Raw genomic sequence first — 26,130 nt, forward strand, 5'->3', positions numbered from 1 at the left:
TTACATGCTTAATATCCCTACTAACTAAAATGGATATTGAGGATGACATCTTGCTTATGGCTGGCTGGGGAGAGTTAGGACAGTAGACAACAGAGCCCGTTACGAATTGAAAAATATTCTATGTTCAATGATGAAATGTCAGTCTAGAGACAGTAACAAGTCGAGTTGAATTTGAGTTTGAACATATTTGATCCGGTACGAGTTTGACGAGTAATACATTTTTTGGAGGTCGAACTTACAAAATGCTCAAAAAGTTTATCAAAAAGGGACTGGATTTATCAAAAAGAGTGGAATTTATGGATAGGGACTGGTTTGATTAGAGAAGCTGAATGAGAATAAAGTCATAAACTCTCAGCCATTTATATTTGAGGCCTGCAATTGATAGCAGTGTCTTGACAATCATTGGCCCTCCCAAGTGACCGAAAAAGAAACCAAAAAAAAACTGTCTTGCGGCCGTGTGATGTTATGAAACCTTTACTGGAAGACCATCCCAGGCATGGCCTGTAATTGCCTTCGACCTCTTAACAGATTGTTAAAATGAGAAAAATTACAAGCTCAACTGCTCGTAACATTTTCATATGAGCTTGAGTTTTATCCAGAAAGCCACATGATGAAAAAGCTTAAATTTGGACCGAGTACAACAATTGTGTACAGTCACCACATACATTGAAAAAGTACTTGGGGAACACTTCCTTGCTCAAAACCAGCTCAGGAGAGAAAAAAATTGACGAAAATATAGCCAAGTAACTGGCAGTCAAGTTCAACATGTTTATTCGAGTGTGCAACCTTTTAGCAGCCCAGATTCCTGTCAAGCTCTTTCAAAGCCCCCCACAAGTTCGTGTCTTCAAAATCTGTGACAACCAAAGTAGCTCCTGCCGCTTTCAATAGTTTTTCTGGGTTTCTTGAAGCTATAGCTACCACTGGCATCCCTGCTGCAACCCCCGCTTTCACTCCAGATGCAGAATCCTGCGAAGGAACACAGAAAAAATATCAGACTTGTTCAAGATTGCCGTTCAAAAGTATCCGAGGAGAACATAATTGATCTTATGAACCAAGTGGTTGAGAGCAATCCTAAGCCTAACCTCAACCACAAAAGCGTGTTCTCGGGCAACTTTAAGATGTTCAAGAGCCTTCAAGTAGGGGTCAGGAAAAGGTTTTGCTCGATCACACTCACTTCCGAGGACTATGAGTTTGAAGAAATCGTCAAGACCTAACATTGATATTATTAGCTCAGCAGATTCTTTTGGAGCATTAGTGACTGCAGCTCGCTTCAGACCACGTTCTTCAATCCATTTGCATAACTTGTCAAGACCATTAACTGGTTTCAATTGTTCTGGTGCCAACCTGTGTGTTGCCAGCAAATTGTGCTTATCATGGATTCTTGTATATTGTACTTTCTCTTGCCAAAATATGTTCAAAAAAGTAACTTCCTCTCACTCATCATTGGCACCTAATGAAATTAACAAGTTCCATATAATGATAAAGAAATCAGCTGGCATTCCTAACCTGATAAAACCACTGAGCATCTCACACTAATTTGGCCGATACTTTTGTTCAGACCATCTTATGAGTTACTAGCATTTTAGAAGCAGTTAAGCCAAATGGTACCTTCGAAACATAGCCTCCTTGTCGTCCATAAATTTCATGGCTCTATCAAAATCCCAATCTGGAAAGAGAAGCTGACAGAGTTCATCATTATGCAAGCCATTCATTCTTTTAATGAAAAATTCCTCAGTTATCGGCTGCCCTCCGTTGTAACCTACCTGCAATAGATTTATCTTTACGTAAGTTGGACTTTAGGTAGCAATTTAAGATTCCCAGTTGACAAAGACAAATGTACAAAAGAAACTATAGGGAGTAAAAAGAAGAATATTCAACCTCTTGAAGCATTTCTCTGAAGGCATAATAGTGGATGGGGACTGAATCACATAGGGTGCCATCGATGTCAAACAGTATTGCTTCCAGGGGATCACATACAGATAGAGCATTCTTGCTTCAAAAACATTCAACTCTTGTTAATTAAAAGCTTAATTCACTGAATACGAAACACCTAAGATGCACGACATGAAAAGCACAGCTCAAGAATCAAGAACAGACAAGAAAAAGGAAAAAGCACTACACGTTATAGAGAATCAAACCCCCACCCCCTGGCCCCTCCCCGCTTCTCAAGTTCCACCCCCCTCCTCTGACCCGCAAAAGAAAAAGAAAAGAAAAGAATCAATCACCAATCACCATTGCAGTGGTTGAGAAGTTAATTCACTGGAAATCCGGGCCCGAGTAGCAACACTTGTAAGGCGGATACAGGAACCAGAAAAATTTTTGCAAAATGGCCTCGAATGCGAAAGGATCTTGGATACATCAGTAGAGATTGATGAGAAAACTTGATTACCAGCCAGAGTTGGCATTCTCTGAAGTCCAGGTGATGAAAAATACTCGATTCTTTAGCAGTTAGGGAGGGGGAATTAGTTGAAACTTGAAACTAAACTCTCTTCCCTGTGTCTGTCTATGCTACTCTATTGTTTTGACTCTCCTTGTGGTTGGTTGATTTGTTTGTCGTCCGAGACACTCGGGACCCAAGACTTCGGGCAAATGACTCCTAATTCAAGAAATTGTTCTCGTTTTTCACGGGAGGGTGTTTTTCTTCTTTATATCAATATTCAATTGTATAATTCAAAAAGTGGAATTAAATAATGAGCTTGGTGACAAATTTTTTAGCATGGCAAAGAGGATAGGTCCAAGATCCAGTCACCATTAATGATTCATCCATCTAACGTTCCTAAAGATGTAGAATGTTACTAACACAAATAAATCATGACAAACAACTTATGAATCTCTTAGATAGGAGTGTAAGAAGTAGGAATCATTCAAGACAAATGGTACCTGGATTTGATTTATGCCACAAAAATTGTCCTGCACCTTCTCCACACCAAATAAACGGCTGAGTTTTGATTTAGTGGCCACAAAAAAGAGACTAAATCCTTCTTTAGAATGTATGTCGGGAAATCAAAACATAATAAAAAAAAATTCAAAGGAGGTGTCGGAGCATCCCTTCAGTCTAGTCAAATCTATATACTTGCTAACTTCTTACATAGTTTCTTTAAACTCCCCCTCCTGTAGAACACGCTAAATGGTCATACATTTTCCAACTTTTCCTGATAGGTCGCCCTGTTGATCTTGCCAAATCTGTGAATTTTCTTTTCACTAGCATACAGGAATAATTCGCGAATCAGTCAAATTTTTGCAGCTATCCTTTCTTTTTCTTTTTTAAGATAAAAGCATGACTATAACAAGTTGTGTGCTGATTCCCTTTCCGTGTGAAAAAGAATCTTTACAATAATGTCCTCACCTTGGACTTATCTTTTTCAACAATCGAAATTACCGGAAACAACACAACAAAGTTAGATTAACGCTCAGAGGTAATCGAAATCCTAGTGCAAACACAATCTAAGGTGGAGCTCACAAACCAACACCATCCAGCCAATTGGTAACTGGAAGTGCGGCTGAAGATCTTAAACCAAGGGTAACTACCCCACAATTTTTAGATGTGGGATGGTGTCCCATCCCCCCGGCACACGTCTCACCAAATTTATTGGTTTTTTTCAACAATCGAAATTACTGGAAACAACACAACAAAGTTAGATTAACACTCAAAAGTAATCGAAATCCTGGTGCAAGCACAATTTAAGGTGGAGCCCACAAACCAACACCATCCAACCAATTGATAATTAGAAGTGCGGCTGAGGACATTAAACCCAGGGTAACTACCCCACAATCTTTTTCGATGTGGGATGGACCTTGGACGTATCTTGCTCGTGTTCGTCCGTCACCTGCCATTTACTCCGCCGCCTACCTAAGGCACTAGATGATTCATGATACCCTGCGTGTGTAGAGCTTCTTTTTTTTTTGGTAGGAATCGGAGAAAGCGATGGTATAATAATTTGTGGGCCGGGTCTATCTTAGTTAACTACTAATAAATATGTCAAAACAAATCCTCCTAACTCAAGGGGTGCCAATCGACCCTTGTAAGTTGGGTTTTGAAAAGTCCAAACTCAGCTTACAATATAAAAATGCGCTTTCGGACTTTTAGGTTTAGGTTTTGGACTCAGTTTACAAAGTTCATGCTCAACTCATAAAAAAATTAGAACTTTGGACCTAATTTGGGCTTGGTTCAAGCTTGCAATTAATCCATAATTATATTTTTCTTTCATATAACTAATCCATAATTATATATTATATGTATGTATATAATATTTATCTTGTTTTACCATTATATGCAAATTACAAATTTTGTAGGCAATAATAAATATTATTATTAATCAATATACATCATTACAAATTAAAAAAAAAAATACACTTATATGCTTAATTATTTGGGCAGTGCTTTATTCGAGTTGAGCCTTATTAAATTCAAACTCGGCTCACAATTCAATTGGATCTTATTTTGAGACCCAAACTTAACCCATTCCAATCACATGTAAGGTTCAACCCTAACTTTTTTTTTTTGGGACCGATTGGATTGGCTCGATCCCATTGACAATCCTAACTATACTGGTGGTTAATTATTAATTATAGAGACTTAAAGATGAATTAGAATGAGTATCAAAACTAAGAAAAACTCTACACACATGTTTCCCTCTGTTCATGAACGCTAATAGGATCTCGATCTCTTAGAGTGAAGGTTTTACAATTTGTAATTAGTGCTCTGGCTATGGAGGTACTTAACATATATTAACAACTAGAGCTTTTAACCAACCGAGTTGTTTGTGAACGTGTTCGTGTTTGGTTTGTTAGAATTTGAAAAAAAAAACTCAATAATTTAATAAATGAATCGAGTTTGAATACAATATTAGGCTCATTTCATAATCAAATCGAACACGAACTTGTTCGTGAACTATTCGAATAGTTCATGTACACATATATAATTATAAATATAAATAAATCTAATATTATTAAATATATATTATATTTTAATGAAAAGTAATTATGAATAAATTAGCATTATTTATTTTTTAAAAATCAATAAATACAATTAAATTATTTAAAATAATGTATTATTTATTAAAAATATAATTAAAATCATTTTCAAAATCAAATTCGAGTTCGAGGCTCGAGTTCGAATTCGACTCGCATAGTTTAACGAGCCGGACTTGAGTTTGAATTCAAATATTTATATAAATAAACGAATCGAATTCAAATAGTATTTATAATTCGTTAATATTCGAGTCGAACTCCAACCATATTCGTATAATATACAAATAGAACCTGAACACCAAGCTGTGGACTTGATTTGGCTTGTTAAAAGCTCTATTAACAACTAATATGAATCTATCAATCGTGCATGTACCAGATTCACGGTTAATCATATACACGTGTAATCACAATCTACCATCCCCAATTTTGGAGACATGCATATTGCTCCCATGCTTGACTATCTTGACATTAAAAATCCTTAGCCCACCCACGTTTTGTAACTGAGCAAAGGATGTCCCTCTTCCCTTTGTACCAAAAAAAAAAAAAAAACTTAAGCCCATAAGTAATGTGATGGAAATGACTTCAAAGTCTTCAATACGGCTTGAAGCACAAGAACTTTCATGGTGCGTAGGCGTTTCAGCGGACTAAACACAAAAACAAACTAGCCCTAGTGGCGAGCTTGGCTGGTAACCATATGTGGTGGTATCCAAAAGCTCATTAGTTCGAATCCCGCTGTGGTATGACGCTTGCATCCTTGGGCAGGATTCTACAAGTCAGAAGTTAGGAGGTGGATTGGTCTGGCTAAATTGGGGGTGTTATTGAGTCAAGTCGAACTTTGCTAAATGCATCCTTGAACTTAATGAATCGAGTCGAATTTGCTATATGCATCCTTGGACAGGACTCTGTAAGTCAGAAGGTGGATTAGTCTAGCTAAACTAGGGGTGTTAATGAGTCAAGTCGAACTTCAGTAGTGCCATACTCAAACTTGAATTCGATGCTACACAAACTTGCTCAAGCTCGAGCTCGACTTGAGCGAGTAAAAATTATGTCAATCTCGAGCTTGACTCATTAAGGCTAAGGTATACTCAAGCTCAAATTCAATGCTACACAAGCCTGCTCAAGCTCGAGCTCGACTTGAGCGAGTAGAAAATTATGTTAATCTCGAGCTCAACTCATTAAGGCTAAGACTGCTCGAGCTCGAGCTCGACTTGAGTGAGCAGAAAATTATGTCAACCTCAAGGTCAACTCATTAAAGCTCGAGACTAGTCTCGAGGCTTAACAGACTCCAAGGCTCGAAATAAAATTCGAAAAAAGGCTCAAAAATTTATGGTAAATTATCTAAAATCCTCATTTTTTTAGTTTTTACAATATTACATTTTGTCATTTATGAGTTTTATTGAGTAGACAACACTTATAGTAAATTACCTAAAACATAAACCCTTATTAGTCATTTCACAATTAAAATAAAATATAATATAAATAACATACCAATAATCAAGCTACTTAACGAGCATTTGAGTAGCACAAATGGAGGCTTGAATTCAACTTAGTATATGCATTCAGCTACTTGAACTTGAGCTCGAACTCATTTGAGCATTTGACCGAATTGCTCGCGAGCTACTTGGGAGAGGCTTGACTCGCTAGCAGCCCAGCAGCGGGCAGCCCGCTAACTTGGCATACCACCTTCAGTGGAAAAAATATTACAAAAACATTGAGTCCAAAAGAAATAAGCTCGATAACGGATGCATAGCTATAGGCCAGGCCTGTTGAGAAACAGAAGCAGCCAAACTGGCCCTGTCCATAAAGAGCTTCTCTTAGGAAAAGCAAAGGAGCTGTTGAGAATTTGAGAGTGAAGGAGAAAAGTAGCAGACGATACCGAGAGAGAGAGATAGAGAATGAGCGCGACCGCAAATTTGTTGCAGCAGCTCTGCCAATATTCTTCAACCTCTCTTCTCTTCCGCCACTCCAAACTTTCTAAAAAAGGTATTCCATTAACCTATTTCCTCCCTTTAATTGTTCTATTACTATTACTAAATTCGTTTACCCAACTGGTTTTCAGTTGTTTTCAGTTCGTAGTTTCTAATTTACTTCTTTTTTTTTTTTGCGTGCTGAATGAAAAATATTTTACTTCCGCGTTTGCCTTTATTGTGTATAATGTGCTTTAAAATGTAGTTATATTGAACTTTTTTATTTGGTCAAGGAAAATGATACTTTTTTCTTTCTTATATGGGAATTGTCATTATTTGAATTGTTAATTTCAATCAATGATCATTCAATCAATGATCAAGTAGAGGTGAGGAGATAAAAAAGAAAAAAAGACAGATGCTTTACTTGTCTTTCTTTGATATGTGATATACCTCTTTCTTGGCCCCTTCTTTTCTTTGTTTTTGATGTCATTATCAAGGTAGAGCTGTAATTGCAGGTTCATACTTGGTGCCTAAAATGGTTATGTATCCAATTCCATGCTTTTACAAGTGTATGCAGTCCACTTCTTATGAAGCCGTTGTGCAAGGAAGCTATGTACCATCTGCAGACGCAAGCCAGAAAACTGAAGCAAAGGTACTTGCTTTGTGAAAGATTATAGATTATCTTCTAGAAAGAAATAATGAACTTCAATCAAGTTTTTGCTTTAGTTTTGACTTTAGTCGTATTCATCATATTTGTTTGGTTTAATTTGTTACGGATAGGTGGGATGTTGTAGAAGGCCAATCAAACTCTAGCAAGTCATATAGGCTTCATGGGGGGGGGGATTTAATTGTACAGGAAAATTAATCACGTGCCAGATAGCGAGCTTTTCTGCATATCTGGCGCTAATAGAGATTAAGGTTTTGATATTCCTCAATGGGGTTTCAGGAGCTCTCTTGTTGTTCTTCTAATGTTTATCTTTTTTAAACATTGGAATTGGAGCTTGTTGGTCCTCTTCTTTTCACTTTCTGGCAACTCTCAATTAATAACTTTTGATATTTGGATCCATCCATGTGTTAATTGTGTATTTTCGCTTTCCCTTGTTAGGAAAAAGCATCAACTACAGCTGAAACAGTTGGTGCATTCCAAAAGCTTCCGATGGTGATGCCATCAGTTGATATACTATATTCTGCACTGCGGAAGGCAAAGAGGGTTTCACCTACAAAGGGTAATGAATTGTTTTTTCATTATTCAATGCTGAACTGCTAGGTCGTGTTTGGATTCACATTGTTTGACAATAGCAACTGTAGTTTGCTTTAAATGTTCATAGGCATTGCTAATGTTGCAAAGCGAGAAAGAAATCGAGGTGCAAAGCAGCTTGATGCATTAATGAAGGTGATTTCTCAAATACAATAATTTCCCCCCACTTCAGTTGTTTTATCTTAATTTGTAACCCTGTTCACAAAAAAAAAAAAGAGTTAAATGCTTTTGTCTTTTCTAACCGTAGGAACTAGCCATTCCTTTGAGAACTTATATAGAAGACTTCCCGAACAAGAAATATTTGCATCCATATGAGAAATCACTTGTTGAGTTAACACTTGGGGATGGAAACTACGAAGAGGTAACTTCTTAGATATATGTTTTCATAATTAAAGCATGAGAGTTGATATTTCACTTTTCATGGTACTTTGACCATTATATTTTGGTTCTCATCTTTAGCCTGTTTCTCTGCTTAGGTGTTGGGAAAGGTTGAAGCTTTGAGGAAGAAGGTGGTTTCAGTTGGAAAGGAACATGCTTCAATTTGTGCTAAGGTAGAGATGTGGTTCTTTTAAACAAACAGCTTTTATGCAATATGCTTAGAGGTCTTCAATTTTCTTTCTACCTATCAAGGTTAAACAATAATTTGCCTTCTGCAATTGTCAAACTTCTTGTTTGAACATAGATTATGTCCATCTCAATTATATATAGGAGAATGTCCAATTTTTTTACTATTTGACTCCTAGATCATCTACTCAGTGGAGAAGTGAATCTTCTGTAACATCCTAGCACATGTTAGTCACCCAAATAATTCCTATGTTTTCTTTCAAGTTTTTAACTAGTGAGTTCTGACAGCTATAGGTACTCATGCAAGGAGCTTGATTAATTAAGCTGATTAATAATTATTGGTGATACACGGGAACAATAGTAATTGAACCTGCAAAGACATGTTTCTTTTTGTTTGTTTGCTAAGTTAATCTTGTATCCATGCTTCCTTTTTTGCCCGTTTTACTTGCTCAAAAGGTCATATGACCATTATTTTCATGAATTTCTGGCAGTCTTTATCAAAACGGGAAGCTGGAGAAAGATTGAGTGAGGTAAGCAACTACTGAGTTGCAGATGAACTCATTGTTCTGTAGTTTTCTTCCTTTTCCTGTACATGTTTAACTTGCAGGGCATGAAGAAACTCGAAGAAATCTTTCTTCGAGAGGGGAAAGTTGTTGACGAATTGTTAAACATTGCTAAGGTACTAAAGGAGGGCTCTTATTCAAGGTTTATTTTTCTAGTTAATTTTTTACTTATGAACGCTATTGACAAGTCAGTAAATTTAACACAGCTATTGTTGATTCCTTGGTTGACTTCAAATGGATCTTAGTTGAATTATTTTCTTGTCAGTTTACTGTATCCACGAACTTATTTGTAGAGTTTGTTATCCAAGATTGCAAGACAATATCAGGTCATTTGCTACTTGACCGTAAAGAATTTATTTAAAACGGTTCATTGAATTATGGGTTAACTTTGGCTTCAAAAGTATTATTTTGCAGGTTGTAGCTGTAAACTTGATGAAATAGTTAATTTTCAAATTTATCAAATATATACGTCAGGCAAATGGCTGACAGTTATTTTTTAATGTGATCTTCACCATGCACCTTTCCGCATACTCTTGAATTTGATGCTGAACTATTTGTCCCTCCCAAGAATGTTAGACAAACATCAAACATTTGATGCATAATGTCCATGATAGGTTTAATTGGGCTCAAGAATGTAGACAGTTCTGGGTTTTTCATTGACTTCTCTTTTGATACTTATTTTATGTACTCATTTGTGTTCTTCAGTTTGGGCCTTGTGTGTGTCAAATCAATACATTTAGAAATTTTGTCTTGGAAAAACTAACTTGTATCCAAGTGAATTTTTTTCATGCGGATGTCCTTGACTGTAAACATTTCTTGTCAGTTTCTCATTTATATGAGACCTTATCTCCGTTGGCCTCAAAATAGGTGGAGTTGTCTCTGCCAGTTTGCCTGCCATGTTTGACAATTGTCTAATGCTGCAGATTTTGCGAGCAATGCCAGTCGTTGATTTGGAAACGCCAACTCTCTGCCTTGTTGGAGCTCCTAATGTAGGAAAGTCATCCTTGGTCCGTCTACTTTCGACAGGGAAACCTGAGGTAGGCAATTGGTCCTGGTTTTATCTGTCTTTATCTATATAAATAATTAAATTCAGAAGTGGCAAGTAAGCAAAACTGACTGGAGTTTAGCTTGATTTGATGAAATGAAGTTTCTCTGATTTGAGTTGCTGTGGTTTTTGTTTTGGCTCAATCATGAATGTATGGAAACATCAAACTGTTGTTGGTTTCTTGACATCGTAAGCAGAATCTTGCCATGTATTGAAATGTCTTCCAAAAAATATACTTTGAGTTCAGATGCTCAGATAATCATGTTTTACTGTATTTCCAAGTTTATGTTTTCATAACAATGCACCTGATGACTATTGATGATAGTACAACATAATCCTGCCAGTGATCATAAAGAAATGCTATGAACTGGCTCGCTCTATTTGATCACGTTTGTGGCATGATTCTTCAAACATTAATCGGAATATTGCTCTTTGATATCTGGATGCTTGTTCATATCATTTTACAGCACTTTGTTCAATAACTTTTCTAGATTTTCATATCAAAAGTAGAGAAAAACAAATGTCAGCTTCTTTATGATATTTTCCACGAATATTGGAATTGGAATACTCTTATTGATAGAAAGAAACCCAGTTTTGAATTTTCACCAAAAAGAAATAAAAAAATATTCTTCTTGTTATATAATTCTCATGTATGTGAATACGAATCCATTTTCTTCTTTCTCCGTAAGCAATCTTCTCATTTGTGATCAACATCTTTTGGAGTCTTAACGGATATATTTCTATGAAAAAAAAGAACGTCTTGTAGAAGTCTTTGCTAAGGATTTTCAAGCCAGTCTATGGTTGTTCAAGATCCTTTCATACATTATGTTAGGTATCAAGGAAAATCCATTCTGTATGTGTTTAAGATTTATTTTTGATAGCTGCAAACTAGAATGCAAGTTTTAAGAATGTCATAGCAAGGATTGAAAACTGGCAGTCAGATTTTCCTAACAAATGTCACTTTGTTGGATGAATGAAGCATGATTCCATCGGTATTCTCTGTTTGTACTTGTATCTGTTGTGAAGATTTGTTTGGATTCTACAATTACAACTGAAATATTGTTGAATTTTTGTTTTCATAATTGATTTTGGGTATTTTTCCTTTTATGCAGTTAACTTTATTTTAGAAGTGGTAATGAATCGTCTTTTTTATAAACTGTTTCTGATCCATTCATTTGTTCAGATTTGCAATTACCCTTTTACAACTAGGGGGATTCTGATGGGTCATATAACTTTCAGCTACCAGAATTTTCAGGTTTATTAGATCTTTTAAGGTGGAATTCTGTCTTTCTTCGTAAGTTTCTCTTCTCTCATATTGTTCACTCCATGATTTGGTTTCAGGTGACAGACACCCCTGGGCTTCTGCGTAGACATGATGGTAATTAACTTATTTACTTTTTATACAATTGCCAGAGAGTGTTGCTGGTACTTGTAATTTTTCTTTGGTAATTCTTATTAAGCATATATTATTTGGTGGTATGTATGTGCATGTGAGCCATAGCTGTTCATTCTTGATGTAAGGATAAAGTGACCACCTAGGTTTGATGTTTCTAAGCTGATGTTAATCAGAAAAACATTGGACTCCAGTTTCAATTTGGTAATCACCTTTTTAAGTGTGGTCATATTTGAGCTTTAGTAACCTGACATAAAGAAAGTCAAGTTGCATTTGCAATATTTCATGTATGGGCTATTAGAAAGATTCACTGATACTATGGGCTTCTGTATGAGTGGAATCTATACTGGCACCTTTTGAACTATGGATTGCTTGTTGGACGTTAACAGCATTATGATAGTTTTTCAGATTTTCATTCCCATGTTGCAATATGTTGCAGAAGAGATCATTCTTAGACCTTGGACTCTTTACATCTAGAGTTGCTGAGTTGAGTATGGGCCTCCCAGCTTTGCTTGTACGTAGTACTTAAATTCACAGGATAAGCAACAAAGCCTTTTAATTTGAATTGGGTTGTCTACACAAACTTTTGTCCTAGGTGGAACTATACTCACAGAATTGATATGATGTTCAAGGCTCTTTGAAACAGATGAAGTTTTAATTTTTTTTCCAATGACAAGTTTGCATTGCTGGGTGTGAGATGAAGTGTAGCATTATCTTTTTTTTCTTTTGTTAAATAGTAACACTAAGTTTGTGAGTTCTATTCATGTTGATGAATGAGAATTACTGGTCATGCTTTAAAATTGTTCAATGTCTTCAGTAGTTACTCATGTATGAAGATACTTCTTTAAACACCATTCTTGCTTTTAAATGCTTATGAACAAAAACAACAAAAATTGTGTTTGTAGTAGTCCAATAAAGTTTCTTTAGAGCTTAAAAAGAAAAAATTTTTGTTCTCAAGAATTACTTACATCTTTGTTTCCCTGAACCTGCAGAAGATAGGAACAACTTGGAAAAGTTGACACTTGCTGTCCTCTCTCATTTGCCGACTGCTGTACTATATGTTCACGATCTTTCTGGAGAATGTGGGACATCACCTTCTGATCAGGTATTTTATGCTTATGCTACCAATCATATTATCAAATATCTTGCTGGGCATTTGAGTTCTCTGAAGCATAAATGAGACTTTAGGTGAGTGCAACCATCTGTTATAGAGTCAATCATCCACTGCATGACACTTCACCCGAATATGAGTAGAATGAGTGTAATAGATGGAGAGGATTATATGATCCATAACCTTGTTAATGTTCAGAGACTGGTAGGCTGTTGTTTATCCCCTGCCTTTAATGCTCTTTTCTTGGTGAATGCAGTATGTAAACATTAATCAGTGTTGAACCAAAATGCAAGTCTTCTGTGGTATCATGGCATAGAGGTTATGTAGTCTCCATGAATATATGCATTAAATAATGATCCAGTAGATGAAAAACAAGGGGCATTATATTTCTTTGGTTATGAAGCATTAGAGTCTTATCATATATGCAAATGTTGATGCTGTTTGCGAATATGGACCTCCAACTACTTCTGTTCAAACGTGCAGCATGTATTTCAGACATTTCAGAACAACATTAGGGAGTCAATATAGTGTTTAACGTTTGTTCATTTTTATGTATTTGGGAGTACAATTATTGAATTGTATTTAGTTTTTGTAGCAGGGTACGAAGTTCAAAAACTTACGTCTACATGAATAAAGTTTTGACTCAGATCTCACATTTCTCTGTGTGTGTTCTGTAGTGTAGCATAGCCCTCTATATTTACATGGTAAAGTTATTTGTTTTCATTGTATTTGCTTATGCAGTTTGTCATCTATAAGGAAATAAGGGAAAGGTTTAGCAACCATCTTTGGCTTGATGTTTTGTCCAAATGTGATTTGCTGGAAGAATCTCCTGTTGTCTACGTTACAGAAGATGTTAATTGTGATGATTATGAGCTGGCTAAATATCGGAAAATGGGACCTGATGGAGCCTTGTGCGTGTCAGTGAAGAGTGAAATGGGACTTGATGAGGTAATCTTCTGGTCTTCTTTTATATGCAGCTCTATGTTAACTGAGAAGTTAGAGAACTCTTGAAACCATATGGGTATTTGGCCCTGAATCATGGTTTTTCTTCTCGTTTACGCTTCTTTAACAGTTGTAAAAGGCCACCCGTCCTTTCCTTTTTGGGCTGTATTAGATTTCTAAAATGAAGTTAGCTTTCTCGTATCTGGGATTCAATTCTGTTGCATTCTTTGCAATTTGCAGTTGAAGAGTAGAGTGCATAAGTTGCTGGGTTCTCAATTCATGAAGATAAAGGGCAATCAAGAAAAATTGGAAGTATGTGGGTGATCTAAATTTACGAAAGGCACAAGAATTGGGGAATCTCACAATCTCTGCAAGCAGTATTCTGGAATGAAGCATCTCAAGGGACCTGATAGTACACAAGGCAAAACAGTTGATATTTGATCTTTGTTGCTTGCAGATGCAGCCTGATACTTTGAAGCAAAATGCAGATTCAATGGTGATAAGAGGCTCCTTGGTGGCTTGGCTGATATTGGATGGAAGTTGTGCAAGTCCTCAATCCTATTTGATTGACAGCATATCCACAGTTTCAGCTTTAGGTATTCATCAATTTCTACGGCTTCAAGAAGCGATTTGTTTCTCCTCTTTTCTACCTGGTTGTTCTGCCTCCAATGCTTATTAATGCTCCCCTAGCCCTAACTGTATGAACCAGCATTCTTCTGGATTATGTCTACTTATTTAGTTGTGGTAGTGATCTTCTAACGCTACTGCAATTTGATTTCTCCCTAGAACTTGAAAAGCTTTGCAGTAGTTAGACGTGCAACTATCTATTTATTAACTGCTGAAGAATTTGCTGTATGCGTGATTAAGTGATCACGAGTTTCAATCTTTAAACCCTGACGGTGACATAGACCACAGTTGTCAGTTGTACTGATAGCTTTCTCAGGAGATCGAAACTTCAGTGATATTAAATATTGCTTATTTGCCAGAGTATCAAATTCCGCTAAAACTTGTATTTTAGTTTTGACTGACTAGTTTCCTTGCTATGGTGAAATAAAAGGAATGAATATCAGACAGAACACTGCAAAATAATACTAGGTACTGTGGTAGATGCCAGTAGGAAACTAAATTATAATGTGCAGTGCATTTTCATCATCTGGGGTACTTGAGTAAACAGAAATCTATATACAATCCAAGTCAATCAAGTACTAATATTTAGCAAATACACATTCCACGCTACAAAAGATTGAAAGAGTTAAAGGGAAGATGATTTACTAGCTAACATTCATCAGCTTCCAAGACTCCTGACAATACCTTACCTGCTCCTAAAGGAAAAAAGCCTAAAACATTTACACCCATGCGAACAGCCATGAAAATAAAACGTCCCATGACTTCCACTTTCCTCCCCTGGATATAAACAAGGGAAATAGCAACACCTATAAATTTAACGGGAGTGGAAGCACCATAGATTGAATAACACAGAAGGGGATAGTGAAGGTGGCAGTGGCAGTGGCAGTTGCATCTAATTGGAACTTTTTGTGTGTAATACTACTGTCCAAATCGCATACTTAACCAAAATGTTGCGTTCATGTCACAGCGCTCTGATTCTTCAGATGACCTTGTTGTTTTTAAAATTTTTACCAAGCTACTAAACTAGGTGAATAACTCTCGTATGCGGATTATGCTCTAGATCACCCCTGCATCCTTGAGATTTATAGATCACGACAAGTTCACGAGAGTTGGTTAAATTTGTTAAACATGATGTTGTTAATCTTGTTGATGCCAATATCAGAAATGGGCTCAATTGGCTGCTCATCACCATCACAGACGCTGCTCAAAGGTTCTCTACTGAATTCATCTGCACAATGAAAGAGCAATAACAAGATCAAATTGACCAATAGAAGTTCCTTTTTCGACCCGATACATAGCCGTTCTTGATACAGACCCAGAAAACAGATGGTGAGAGGCGTAAGAAACAGGCTAGGCTTTTTAACATTTTATTTTTATGGTACCTGTGTTGCAGCTATGCTAGCTTTTCTCATTAAATTTACATATCATATTCAATTCACCAACAATCTCACAAATAAAGGTAATATAACAACAGCATGCCATGAGCTCATAGTTAGCTCAATTCCAATGAAGAATTGAGCCGGTAAGGACTTGAAGAAGCATAGAAAAAGACAAGTCATAATTACCAAACATTGTACTGAAAGAAGTTGGAGGTGGCGTAGCCATGAAGTTCAGTCCAATGTAAAATCCAATTGCCAGTACTACCGTCACCATCAAATAAGCTGGCACAGCCAATGCCCAGTACCTGAAACGATCAATAGAACTTAGCTATTTTGCTTTTATCCTGAAGGTAAGACTGATATGGGACATGTACGCATAAATATGCATCAAGGAATTTGACTAAGGACAAGGTTTGAGCAGATGCACAAAATATAACATAAGAATGTAATCTAACATAAAAACTTGAGAAGACATGGCTACTAAAAGCTCTGGTGCAATCCTCGTCATATATACCAAAGGCATTTTTCTGGTAACAATTGAAATTTGAAAAAATGTATGAAATCTTCCTCTCATAAATGGCTACAGTATTCCAAGCTACAAATCCAAATGGCATCATCTAACTGAAGTTTACCATCTAAAAGTATGCATTCCACGTCATGGATTACCTGTTAAAAGTTAAGCAGGTAGATACTCAGTTTTCTGTGTTATTTCATTTCTTCCTTCTACTAAAATGTTATTTCAGACATCAAATCAGTTACAGCAAAACAAAGTAAGATACACCAAGTCTGTCACGATGGTGAACTAAAGATAGAAAATGTATGTGAAGCTTTAAAGTGTCATAACAAAGAGACTTCCAATGAGTTGTTTACATTCTAATTTAAATCATGCACTAAGAATTAGCATCAATACGTAACAGACTGGTAAACAGAATAGGAGCTCCAGGTTTAAGAAATGAGCCAATTTACCCAGCTTACTAACCTGCTTGGATAGTAGAAGATCCCAACAGAATGCAACCAATTTTCTGGAACATATGCCCACACCAAAAAGATAACTGCCCATGGAAAAATAAGAAATTCCATATTAGGCATTTAGCTGTAAAAAATCATATAAAAATCCCAGGACGATTTGTTTCTCCAAGATTTGAGCTTAAAGTTGAAGTGGAGAAATATAACATATCCAGTTCAGTTACAATCTCCCTGTATCAAAAAATTACATTAGAAATATAATGCCAGAGATATATTAATCAACCAACTTTAGTCCATTGACCAAAAATCCACCAAGATGCTACTCTATAAGACTTAAAAGAGTTCCTGATGTCTATAGTTTACACGCATGTTAGCCACCATTCTAGCAGTTTCCTTAAAACACACCTTTTCTAATAACAATTAACCTTAGAAGCAAGCAAGATAGTCCTATATCCTGCCTGCTTTCAACTGCTAAATTACAGCAACCTCCAATTCCTCTAAATGCTGAAATTGTGTTTATCTGTGCAGATTTTGATAAGAAAATACAAAGTCCAAAAAACAAAGAGAACCTCGGAAAAAACACTCCAAGAACACCAGACACGCCATTTACCATGAAAACCAATACGCCAACCAATACCTAGCATATTGGTTTTTTTTTCCCCACATTGGCGTCCATACATTGAACATTCAAAGACATGAATTTGTGAAGTTGAAAGACTAATGAACTTATGTGAGAACACAACAAAAGAAAAACCAGATTGAACCCATTCTTGCTAAAACTGTCAAACATCAAGAACCAAGCACAAATTCTTCTCAGTGAATTCTATTTGGGCTGAAGTGAAATACAGTTAAAAGATCTTCCTTGTAATATTGGACAAATCATCTACAACATGATTACTTGTATTTCATCAATTTTCCCTTCACCTGGTGTATAAGAGCAGAACTATAAGATGAAAAAATTGCATCTTGGAACTTATCTTCTCCAATATCACTTCTAATAAAAAATAAAAAATAATTCTTCCAGGTTAATTAAAATGACAGAAAAGATCATCCTCGGATATTTGAAACATACAAAAATTGACAAACTAAGGTGCATCTCCCAAAGCTCCAATGAGAATGTCTTGTTCGTGCAGCAAAAATGCATGGGCAATTGAATAGAAGAAAACCATAGAGAAATCAAGATGCAAAATTTCTCAAAAGTACTTGAAGCCATCACAATTTTCGATTTAAAACAAAGGCGGGCTAAAAAAATAAGGCCACCTGTAGCAACAACAGTAGAAATGGAACCAACAAAACCATAAACTTCAGAGGGCTTGGGACCATGCTCCCCAGAGACACCAAATCCTGAAGCTTTGTCATCTGGATATGTAAAAGAACCAGTTGCCCTTCTGTTCCTGGAGAAGCTCAGAGTCCTTCTCGGACTATTTACTGAACGAGGATCCTCCATTTACTTTTTATGCTTCAGAAAATTCCACTACTCCACAGGCCACAATCCAACTTCAAGTCATTTTAGACCAGCCCAGATAACCCATTGCTGCAACTAAAGCCATAAGCAACCATGATCAAACTACCACAGTGTAACCCACAGAATAAGCAGTGGAAAATAAAAACCAGTAGAAGGACTTAGCAGAATCATTCTAATTCATATGAAATGGCACCTACAAGATTCTGCCCCATTTGCACTTGGGCTATTCACCTATTAGTTCAACAGTCAATTTAATCTTGGCAGAAATTAACCGACCAAATCTACAGAGAAATTGGAAGAAGAAGACTTACCCAGCAAATTTTCCAAGTACAGGAAGAAAGAGCCGTGGCCGAAAGAAACTAGGAAAGAAATGTTGTGATTTTGCGGGGAATACCTTCGCGTCGTGCAGCAGCGTTGATGTCTAAAGGGAAGCGGGCTACGACGTCGTCTTTGAGATTAAAGCCTGCCGGCTTCTATTTCGTCTATAGGGACCTTGGAATCTTTAATTTGTAAAGGGCCTCCAAAATTTTCTGAATTCGTCCTTGTAACAACTCTCAATTCATGCTTTACAGGTTTGCCCCTAAATATTTTTTTGGTTTTCTAAATTGATTGATTTTATTGAAATATGCCTGCCTTCCTTCAATGTTCTCAATTCATCCTTGTAGCAACTCTCAATTCATTTTTTGCAGGCTTACCTCTAAATATTTTTTTTGATTTTTTAAATTCATTGATTCTATTAAAACACCTTTATCTTCTTACTTTTGCACATGCATTAGTATACAATTTAAATCCAAATGATCAATTGTATTATTATATATTTTTAATTTTCGTATATGTAATCGTAATACTGAACGTTTATATTCGATAGTATCCAATAATCAAATCTATTGATAGTATATACATAATTATTTTTTGTATTGTTACATTTGCATCTCATCTAACAAAAGATGATTTAGTATAAGAACTATCGAATCAAGGTCTGAAAGTATATCACGAGGACAAATAAAAAATATCCTTGGGGAAAGTGAGAAAGCTCTATTCATGAGGGGCATGTTTTAATTAACATATTTTCCAGAAAATCGAGTAGAGGGCCTCCCTGCTACTAATAAGGCAAATTTGGCGCGCGCATGAAAGAAAATTAGCTGCGAAGCAGGGTAAATGTTTCTGTTTTTGGCGGGAAAGTTTCTCCCATTCCACTTCCAGTTTTCATCTCTAACTCAACTTTTTTTTTTTTAACAATTTAAAGATACAGCCAACCAAGCTCCACCGGCGGGCTTCGCCTTCGGCCACCTTTCTGAGCCGCCTCGGCCGCATCCCCGGCGGGAACCACCCATCTTCCACTTCCTACCAGTAATAATCTGATACCCTCAGGTAAACCAAGAATATATTTCTAAAGCCACTATTAAATAATTAAAATTCATTACAGGGAAGTTCTATCTTTTGGCTGTGGCAGAATTCAAACAATTTTGATTATTATTTATGAATGTCATTAGCATATTGTACTAATTACTATGGCTTTTTATATGCTTAAATTGTTAATTTATTTAGCTGGAAATTAGTATTAATGCATGTGCTTAGGGCTAGAAAAATGCAAAATTTTACTCCATTAGAAGCAAGCGAGTTGATTGTTTCTGCTGCCTTTATGTTAGGAGCTGATAGATATAGCTATTATCGTTGATAAAATAATCCAGAAGTGGGGAGAAAGTGGATATGGAAACGGAAATGGAACTCAAAAATCGAAATGGCAGAGAAGGGGGAGCAGAAGTAGTATTAAATCTTCAACCACATTCCTCGATCTCTATTGCTTATCATCCGTTATTTGGTCCTCACGATGACCTAGTGCTCCTTGAGCTCGATGAGAAGCTCATTCCTGATATCCTCCAAGAAAGGTATTGTGCAATAACAGTTTTTCTAATCCTGTAGGATTCGATTAGTTTATTGTCATGATGTTTATTTTAATCCGTGTTGCTCTTTCTAAATTGTTAGAGTTACACTAAGAGGGCAACCTAATGAAGATGCAGTTCTTTGTACTTCATCAAAAACATATGCTGTAAAGTTTGTTGGGACGTCGAACTCTGTATTTCTTATGCCTCCTTCAGACCAATTTGCTTCACGTGAAAATGTGCAAGATTGCGATGAGAAAGATAGTGGGAAGATGATGGTTGCTTCTGTTCTTAAAGTTGCACCTGGTAATATGGAGCTTGTTGAAGTGGCTCCTAGATTAGACAAGCTTAAATTGCTTCTTTCTGAAAATCCGTACAGTTTTTATGAGGCTTCTCAAATGGAAGATTCTGAAGGAACGGAGAAAATTGATTTTGGCTTATACAGATGGGAGGATCTTGTTGACAGGATTCAAGCTAGTGACTCAGAACTTAGATCTGAATTAGAAGCTCTTTTTGCTGTGGAGGTCAACGGGTTTTGGAGGATCTTGGATGAGGATTATAAGGATGGGCTTCTGAACATGCTTTTGCACAATTCGGTACTGAATGATTGGTCTTTTGATGCACTTAGTGAAGATGATGTTGTGGCTGTGTTGGTAGCAGATGGATTTCCTTGCAATATCTCAAGGCACTGTTTGCAAATCTATGGTCATAGGGTGGACGGGGGAATTGGTGGTTCTTGTACTTGGAGATTGGATGAAACACGGGTCTGCGTGCATTTTGCTAGAAGAATCTTGAGAGGAGGAAAAATGAGGTTAGAAAATTTCATGGAGGAGTGGATGAAAAAGGTTCCAGAAGGGATGCATCCAAGATTTGACATGCTAGAAGGGGAGGTTTTAACTGAAAAGCTTGCAATAGAGACTTGGATCCATGCATTTAGTGTATCTTCTCTGCCATCTACACCTCCTGAGCGTTTTTCCATCCTTTTTCAGGAGCGGCCAAAGTGGGAGTGGAAGGACCTTGATCCATATGTCAGGTCTAATTCTGTCTTTTATTAGTTCATGCTATGATTATTGTACTTTAACCTACTGCTGGTTTTGTCCTAGCATGTTAACTTTTGGTTGCTTATAGGGATCTAAAAGTGCCAGGACTTTCTTCAGAAAGTTTACTCCTCAAATACACCCGCAGAACTCAGCCAACCCTAGATGCGGAACCTATTTTTACTGCAAGATAATCTCAGCATTTGGTGCAATTGTTGTGATGGTTATGCAGGTTTCTATGCTATATAGATTTACCTGTTAACGTGAACATGAGAATAGATGTTGTCAGGCTTATCTTGCTTCTTAAAATGTGCTATACTTGTTACATGTTTGATCTACACAATAATACCTCATTTGAGATTTGTTGAAAATTATAGATGTTTAGTTGTGTATGGATTATGCTTGCACAGTGCTTCAGTAGCCGTAAAAAGGTTGACATTGATGGCCTGATTTTTTGTTGAGTTTGTTATTAACTGTCACTTCATTAATTTTAAAAACGTAGTTTAGAAACTGAAGGTGGATTCCGTCCTTGTTTTTTGGACACTGGGTGATGAGTGGGTTCCTTGACTGAATTTTCATACTTGAAAATAAAACTTCAGGCCTTTATTTGATAAGAAATTTTGGTTGGAAGAAGTCCTTAACTTCCCATTTCCAAAGGGTATGCAAGGAAAAATGAAACTATATCTTGGTCTTTTTGGATGAGGATAGTTTACATGGACATTTACATGAAGTGGAGAACACTTTGGAACATGAGGACTTTGCTTTTTGAAAGGAGAATGGAGAGCAAGCATGATGTGGAGCACCGAGTTACATGTTACCAGTTTTCAGCAGAACTAAATAGAGGAGGATAAAAGTTTCAAATTTGTTTAAACTGCTGGGACTGTCACGAGAGTATGCAAAACATCAATTCTAATTTAGGGAGAGTGCAAAGTTGATTTGAATTTTGAGCGGGGCAGGAAGTTCTATAGGCAATACATCAGCATCTGACTTTCAGTGCCATCGACATATTGTTCCCATCCCCCCTAACTTCCTTTTGGGATAATAGTGTGCATCATAAAAAGGGTAATGCAGGAGGTTCTATCTATCTTTTGTTGAGTGGTCAGAACCTATATATTTTGGAAGATTATTTATTGTCAGTGCTCTGCTGTGGTCTTTTTTGGCTTGAAACAAATAGGGTGAAATTGATCGATTACCTTATCCAATTGCTGAAGAAGGTAGTAATGATTTTCTGAGCTTTCAGAATGCAATCAAGCAGGCTGTCAACTTGAACTGTGATGCTTTGCTGGAGAACCAGCAAAATGGTATTTAAGGACATTCCATTGAACTTGCGCATATATCACATGTAGGTACTGAAGTACAGATAACGTTGTAAAAATATATTGATCCCTAGACAAAGTCCCTTTTTTCAATATTTCTTGTCCCGCAGAAACTGATGCTTGGACATTCGAGTGCAAAGTTCAGGGAGCTGTTCTACAGCTATATCATGACAGTTCGTTATCTTCTGAGGCTTCAATTTGAAAATATGCGTTACTTTTGTATATTCATTTTGAATATGTGCGTCCTGAATTAATTGATACACATGTTAGAGAGATAACGCATCAATTCTAGTTATAGTGGACAATCCAGTTCTTCTCAACTATGGTCATTGTATTCAAAGGTTTACTTGGTCAGCCTCTAGAACATATTCAATGCTGACGAATAGATAGAATGAGAATGCACAAAGCAACAAGTGCTTTTGATCAACAGAAGAGTGGGCAACTTCTGAAAGGTACTCAAGGTCAGTATTGGTGAAATGAAAGTAGGACCACATCCATGGAACTCTATTCTTATTCCTTTCCTATATTTTTTTATTCCTTTCCTATATGTTCGACGCGATTCTGAAAGAATATACTGGCATGCCTCCAAAAGACTCTTGCCTAAGGCGGGGTTCTTGGGATGAAATTATATGTTTGCAAGACTAGGGCCCAAAGATGAATAAATCGCGGTTAAAAGTGTGCTTTAAACGTCAAAAAATAATAAAAATAACAATATGTTAAAAAGAGTCTGTCTAACAGGTGGTTTTTTTTTTTTTTTCCTTGTATACGATAAATTCTATTCTACACCTACTCTTACTCTATACTAACGGGTGCTCTTTTATGTGTCATATTTTTTAAAATATAACATTAATTAAGAAAAGTAAATAAATACAAGAGACAGTAGATAATATTAAATAGGGAAAGTATATAAATCTAAAAGGGATAATAATTGTTAGTGAAGTATGAGATTTACAGTTATCAATCCAAAACTTATAATTCGAAACTCAGAAAATGGTACTAACTATATGAGTCGAGCTTGAGCTTGTTAAAACTCGGATCAGATGGCTCGATTGACAATCCTAATTACTTGTCACCCATAGTGCCAATCAATATAATTACAACTAATTTTCACCCATAACCACCCACAAGCTTTGTAACCATCAAGTTAACTAAAAATTCTATTCAAAAACTTTTGAAAGATCAAAGTTTACATTTTTTTAAAGAAAATTTTATATTAAATTCTTTCATATAAAAAATTGATTACACACACATCCAATGCACCTTTATCGCTAGTTACAAAATAACCTACGGATTGTAGGATTGATGCTTTAGACTAAATTATAGTATATATTTAAGAGTTTTTCCGTAAGGAGTGGTTATTACGTACTTAATTTATGAATTAATCTTCTATACACTTTTACTATTGAGTGCATGACACATAATTCGAATTTGAATTTGAAATCCAAATTTTGCACATATGTCGTGCATCCAACCGTTATAGTGTATACCCTGTCAGTGTATACAAGATTTATTTTTAATTTATACTAAAATTATTATATGCGTGCAGCCTTACATTCACACTATCTTTTCCTAGTTTTCTTGTATTTAAGCTTTTTTCCTATTTAACTTTTTTTAAAAAAAACCTATACGCGTTGCTCCATTTACTAAGAGTCAAAAGACGCATTATAATTTATAACCTTTTCTAAGTTCTCACGTCGAAGCAATAACCAATTGTGCATATTGAAGTGAAATGAACCCAAAAATCAACATTCAACTAATTACGTTGCACATAAGACATCAATATTCGACCGGGATTATAAATGCCAAATGAGTTAGAAAATACTACTCTCTCTATCCCAATATTAGAATCATTTTTTGGGAATCCAACTTTTTACGGAGACATAGTAATCATTATACTTAGATGATGAGGCATTGATGAATTTACATATATATCATTTGAATTCAAAATATTCTCTTGATAGATGTGTATTGAGATTTTAAAAAAGTTATTTTTTCAAATTGTAAGATTAGAAAATATGTGTTAAATTTGAAACGGTAACACTTATTTTAAAATATCAATACAGTAAAAATACGACAATAATAATGAGACGGAGGTATACTAGCTGAGCCTCTGTATAAAGGAGTAGATCCAAGCAAGCACTTAAATGCCATGCGACAAAAGAATTGCGCGACATTTAATCCCCTTTAGATCTGTCTCCGCACGTTAATGAGCAGAGGCTGCAAGCTTTTGTCTCGGCTTTTTGGGTTCGATTGATTGAATGGCGTGATTAGACATGGGAGAGCGTCGGGAGCCTTACGCTGTGGTCGGTGGAGACATGGAGGAATGAAATGCGGAGGGTAATTACTAGTAATCAGGAACTTTGCGTCGTTTCAACGGTATGCAGTGAAGGTTGTTGCTAGTCCATGCCATGGTCATGTACTCAACTTCAAGGCTTCTGCCAAATTGGCAATGCTCATTACATATAATAAATGTTATTTAGTCTAAAGCATTAATCCTACAATCCGTAGGTTAATTTGTAACTAGCGATAATGGTGCACTGGATGTGTGTGTGATTTAGGAACGATCACTTTTTATATGAAAGAATTTAGTATAAAATTTTTATAAATAAAAAAGTAAACTTTGATCTTTTAAAAATGTTTTGAATAGAATTTTAGTTAACTTGACGGTTACGATGTTTTGTGATTGGTTATGGATCAAAGTTAGTTGTGATTGATTACTTTGGTTGGTTAGCAATAGGGGTGACAAGTAATTAGGCTCGTCAATCGGACTATTTGATCCGAGTTTTAACAAATTCAGACTCGACTTATATAGTTAGTACCACTTTCTGAGTTTCGAGTTATGAGTTTTTGATTGATAAATGTAAATCTCATATTTCGCTAATAATTATTATCCTCCTTGGATTTATATATTTTCTTTATTTAATCTTATTTACCGTCTCTTGTATTTATTTACTTTTCTTAATTAATTTTATCTTTTTATCTGATATACATCACATTAAAAAAAGTTACAATATTAGTATTTTTTTCAAAAAATTATCTCAAATAATCTACTGTCCAAACACACTAGACTCCTTAAAGTATTAAAGTTGTCCATTTAAGATAGAATCTATCCCATTCTAGTTTCAAAATTATTGAGCTTTTTATACTTTGGTTCTTTAAGTAATACTTAAATGGGGCAGAATTTATAGTTTAGAGACAAAAGTGAAACATACTTTATATTTTATATTTTAGGATCTAAAATGTCCTATTTTAAAATTCAGAGAACAAAGTGAAAATTCTGATATAATTAAAGGGTGCAAAGTAGAATTATCCCTTGATCCGAAGACTTTAATGTTTCATACCGAATTGACCCAAAATAGTCAAGGGGCCACACTCGAAACTTCTCAATACGCACCAAAATAGTCAAGGGGCCGCACTCAATATGCACAAATGGTTATTATTGCTTTGACGCGAGAACTTAGAATGGTTATAAATTATAATGCGTCTTTTGACCCTTGGTAAATGGAGCAACGCGTATTCTTTTTCAAAAATCAAATGGGAAAAATCAACGCGTATAGGTTTTTTTTTTTTTTTTTTTTTTAAAGTTAAATGGAAAAATGCTGTTTTTCAAAGATAGTGAATGTAAGGCTGCACGCATTTTAGTATAAATTAAGTGCACTAATAAGCACTCCTTACGGAAAAACTCTTAAATATATACTATAAT

General features: G+C 35.9%; 4 protein-coding genes across 7 annotated transcripts; 2 read left to right on the plus strand and 2 right to left on the minus strand.

Annotated features, from left to right (window-relative positions):
• Positions 1 to 538: 538 nt before the first annotated feature.
• On the minus strand, positions 539 to 2,626 carry LOC113732060 (haloacid dehalogenase-like hydrolase domain-containing protein Sgpp). The gene is made up of 5 exons (XM_027257661.2): positions 2,233 to 2,626; positions 1,879 to 1,993; positions 1,609 to 1,763; positions 1,083 to 1,344; positions 539 to 966 (listed from the first exon to the last, which is right to left on the minus strand). The coding sequence occupies exons 1-5, from the start codon at positions 2,403 to 2,405 to the stop codon at positions 790 to 792; spliced, it is 882 nt and encodes a 293-aa protein (XP_027113462.1). The 5' UTR covers positions 2,406 to 2,626; the 3' UTR covers positions 539 to 789.
• A 4,134-nt stretch (positions 2,627 to 6,760) lies between these two features.
• Positions 6,761 to 14,609, plus strand: LOC113732062 (nucleolar GTP-binding protein 1). Of its 2 annotated transcripts, none has more exons than XM_027257663.2 (14): positions 6,761 to 6,954; positions 7,394 to 7,530; positions 7,984 to 8,104; positions 8,207 to 8,271; positions 8,384 to 8,497; positions 8,613 to 8,687; positions 9,192 to 9,230; positions 9,308 to 9,379; positions 10,187 to 10,300; positions 11,492 to 11,563; positions 11,650 to 11,686; positions 12,694 to 12,806; positions 13,554 to 13,760; positions 13,995 to 14,609. In XM_027257663.2, the coding sequence occupies exons 1-14, from the start codon at positions 6,867 to 6,869 to the stop codon at positions 14,076 to 14,078; spliced, it is 1,338 nt and encodes a 445-aa protein (XP_027113464.1). In that variant the 5' UTR covers positions 6,761 to 6,866; the 3' UTR covers positions 14,079 to 14,609. The 2 variants fall into 2 exon arrangements, with proteins under 2 accessions (XP_027113464.1, XP_071936160.1); XM_072080059.1 differs by having other exon boundaries at positions 6,806 to 6,954; positions 7,456 to 7,530.
• A 307-nt stretch (positions 14,610 to 14,916) lies between these two features.
• On the minus strand, positions 14,917 to 18,658 carry LOC113732064 (phosphatidylinositol N-acetylglucosaminyltransferase subunit P). Of its 2 annotated transcripts, none has more exons than XM_027257666.2 (5): positions 18,503 to 18,658; positions 17,987 to 18,266; positions 16,740 to 16,812; positions 15,947 to 16,065; positions 14,917 to 15,609 (listed from the first exon to the last, which is right to left on the minus strand). In XM_027257666.2, the coding sequence occupies exons 2-5, from the start codon at positions 18,171 to 18,173 to the stop codon at positions 15,482 to 15,484; spliced, it is 507 nt and encodes a 168-aa protein (XP_027113467.1). In that variant the 5' UTR covers positions 18,174 to 18,266; positions 18,503 to 18,658; the 3' UTR covers positions 14,917 to 15,481. The 2 variants fall into 2 exon arrangements, with proteins under 2 accessions (XP_027113467.1, XP_027113468.1); XM_027257667.2 differs by having other exon boundaries at positions 17,987 to 18,260; positions 18,503 to 18,651.
• A 628-nt stretch (positions 18,659 to 19,286) lies between these two features.
• Positions 19,287 to 21,572, plus strand: LOC113732063 (uncharacterized). 2 transcript variants are annotated; one of them, XM_027257664.2, is made up of 5 exons: positions 19,287 to 19,345; positions 19,438 to 19,562; positions 19,841 to 20,080; positions 20,178 to 21,107; positions 21,203 to 21,572. In XM_027257664.2, the coding sequence occupies exons 3-5, from the start codon at positions 19,902 to 19,904 to the stop codon at positions 21,303 to 21,305; spliced, it is 1,212 nt and encodes a 403-aa protein (XP_027113465.1). In that variant the 5' UTR covers positions 19,287 to 19,345; positions 19,438 to 19,562; positions 19,841 to 19,901; the 3' UTR covers positions 21,306 to 21,572. The 2 variants fall into 2 exon arrangements, with proteins under 2 accessions (XP_027113465.1, XP_027113466.1); XM_027257665.2 differs by lacking the exon at positions 19,287 to 19,345 and having other exon boundaries at positions 19,352 to 19,562.
• The last annotated feature ends 4,558 nt before the right edge of the window (positions 21,573 to 26,130 follow it).

This window comes from Coffea arabica, chromosome 2e, assembly GCF_036785885.1.
Source record: "Coffea arabica cultivar ET-39 chromosome 2e, Coffea Arabica ET-39 HiFi, whole genome shotgun sequence".
Taxonomy (NCBI): Eukaryota; Viridiplantae; Streptophyta; class Magnoliopsida; order Gentianales; family Rubiaceae; genus Coffea; species Coffea arabica.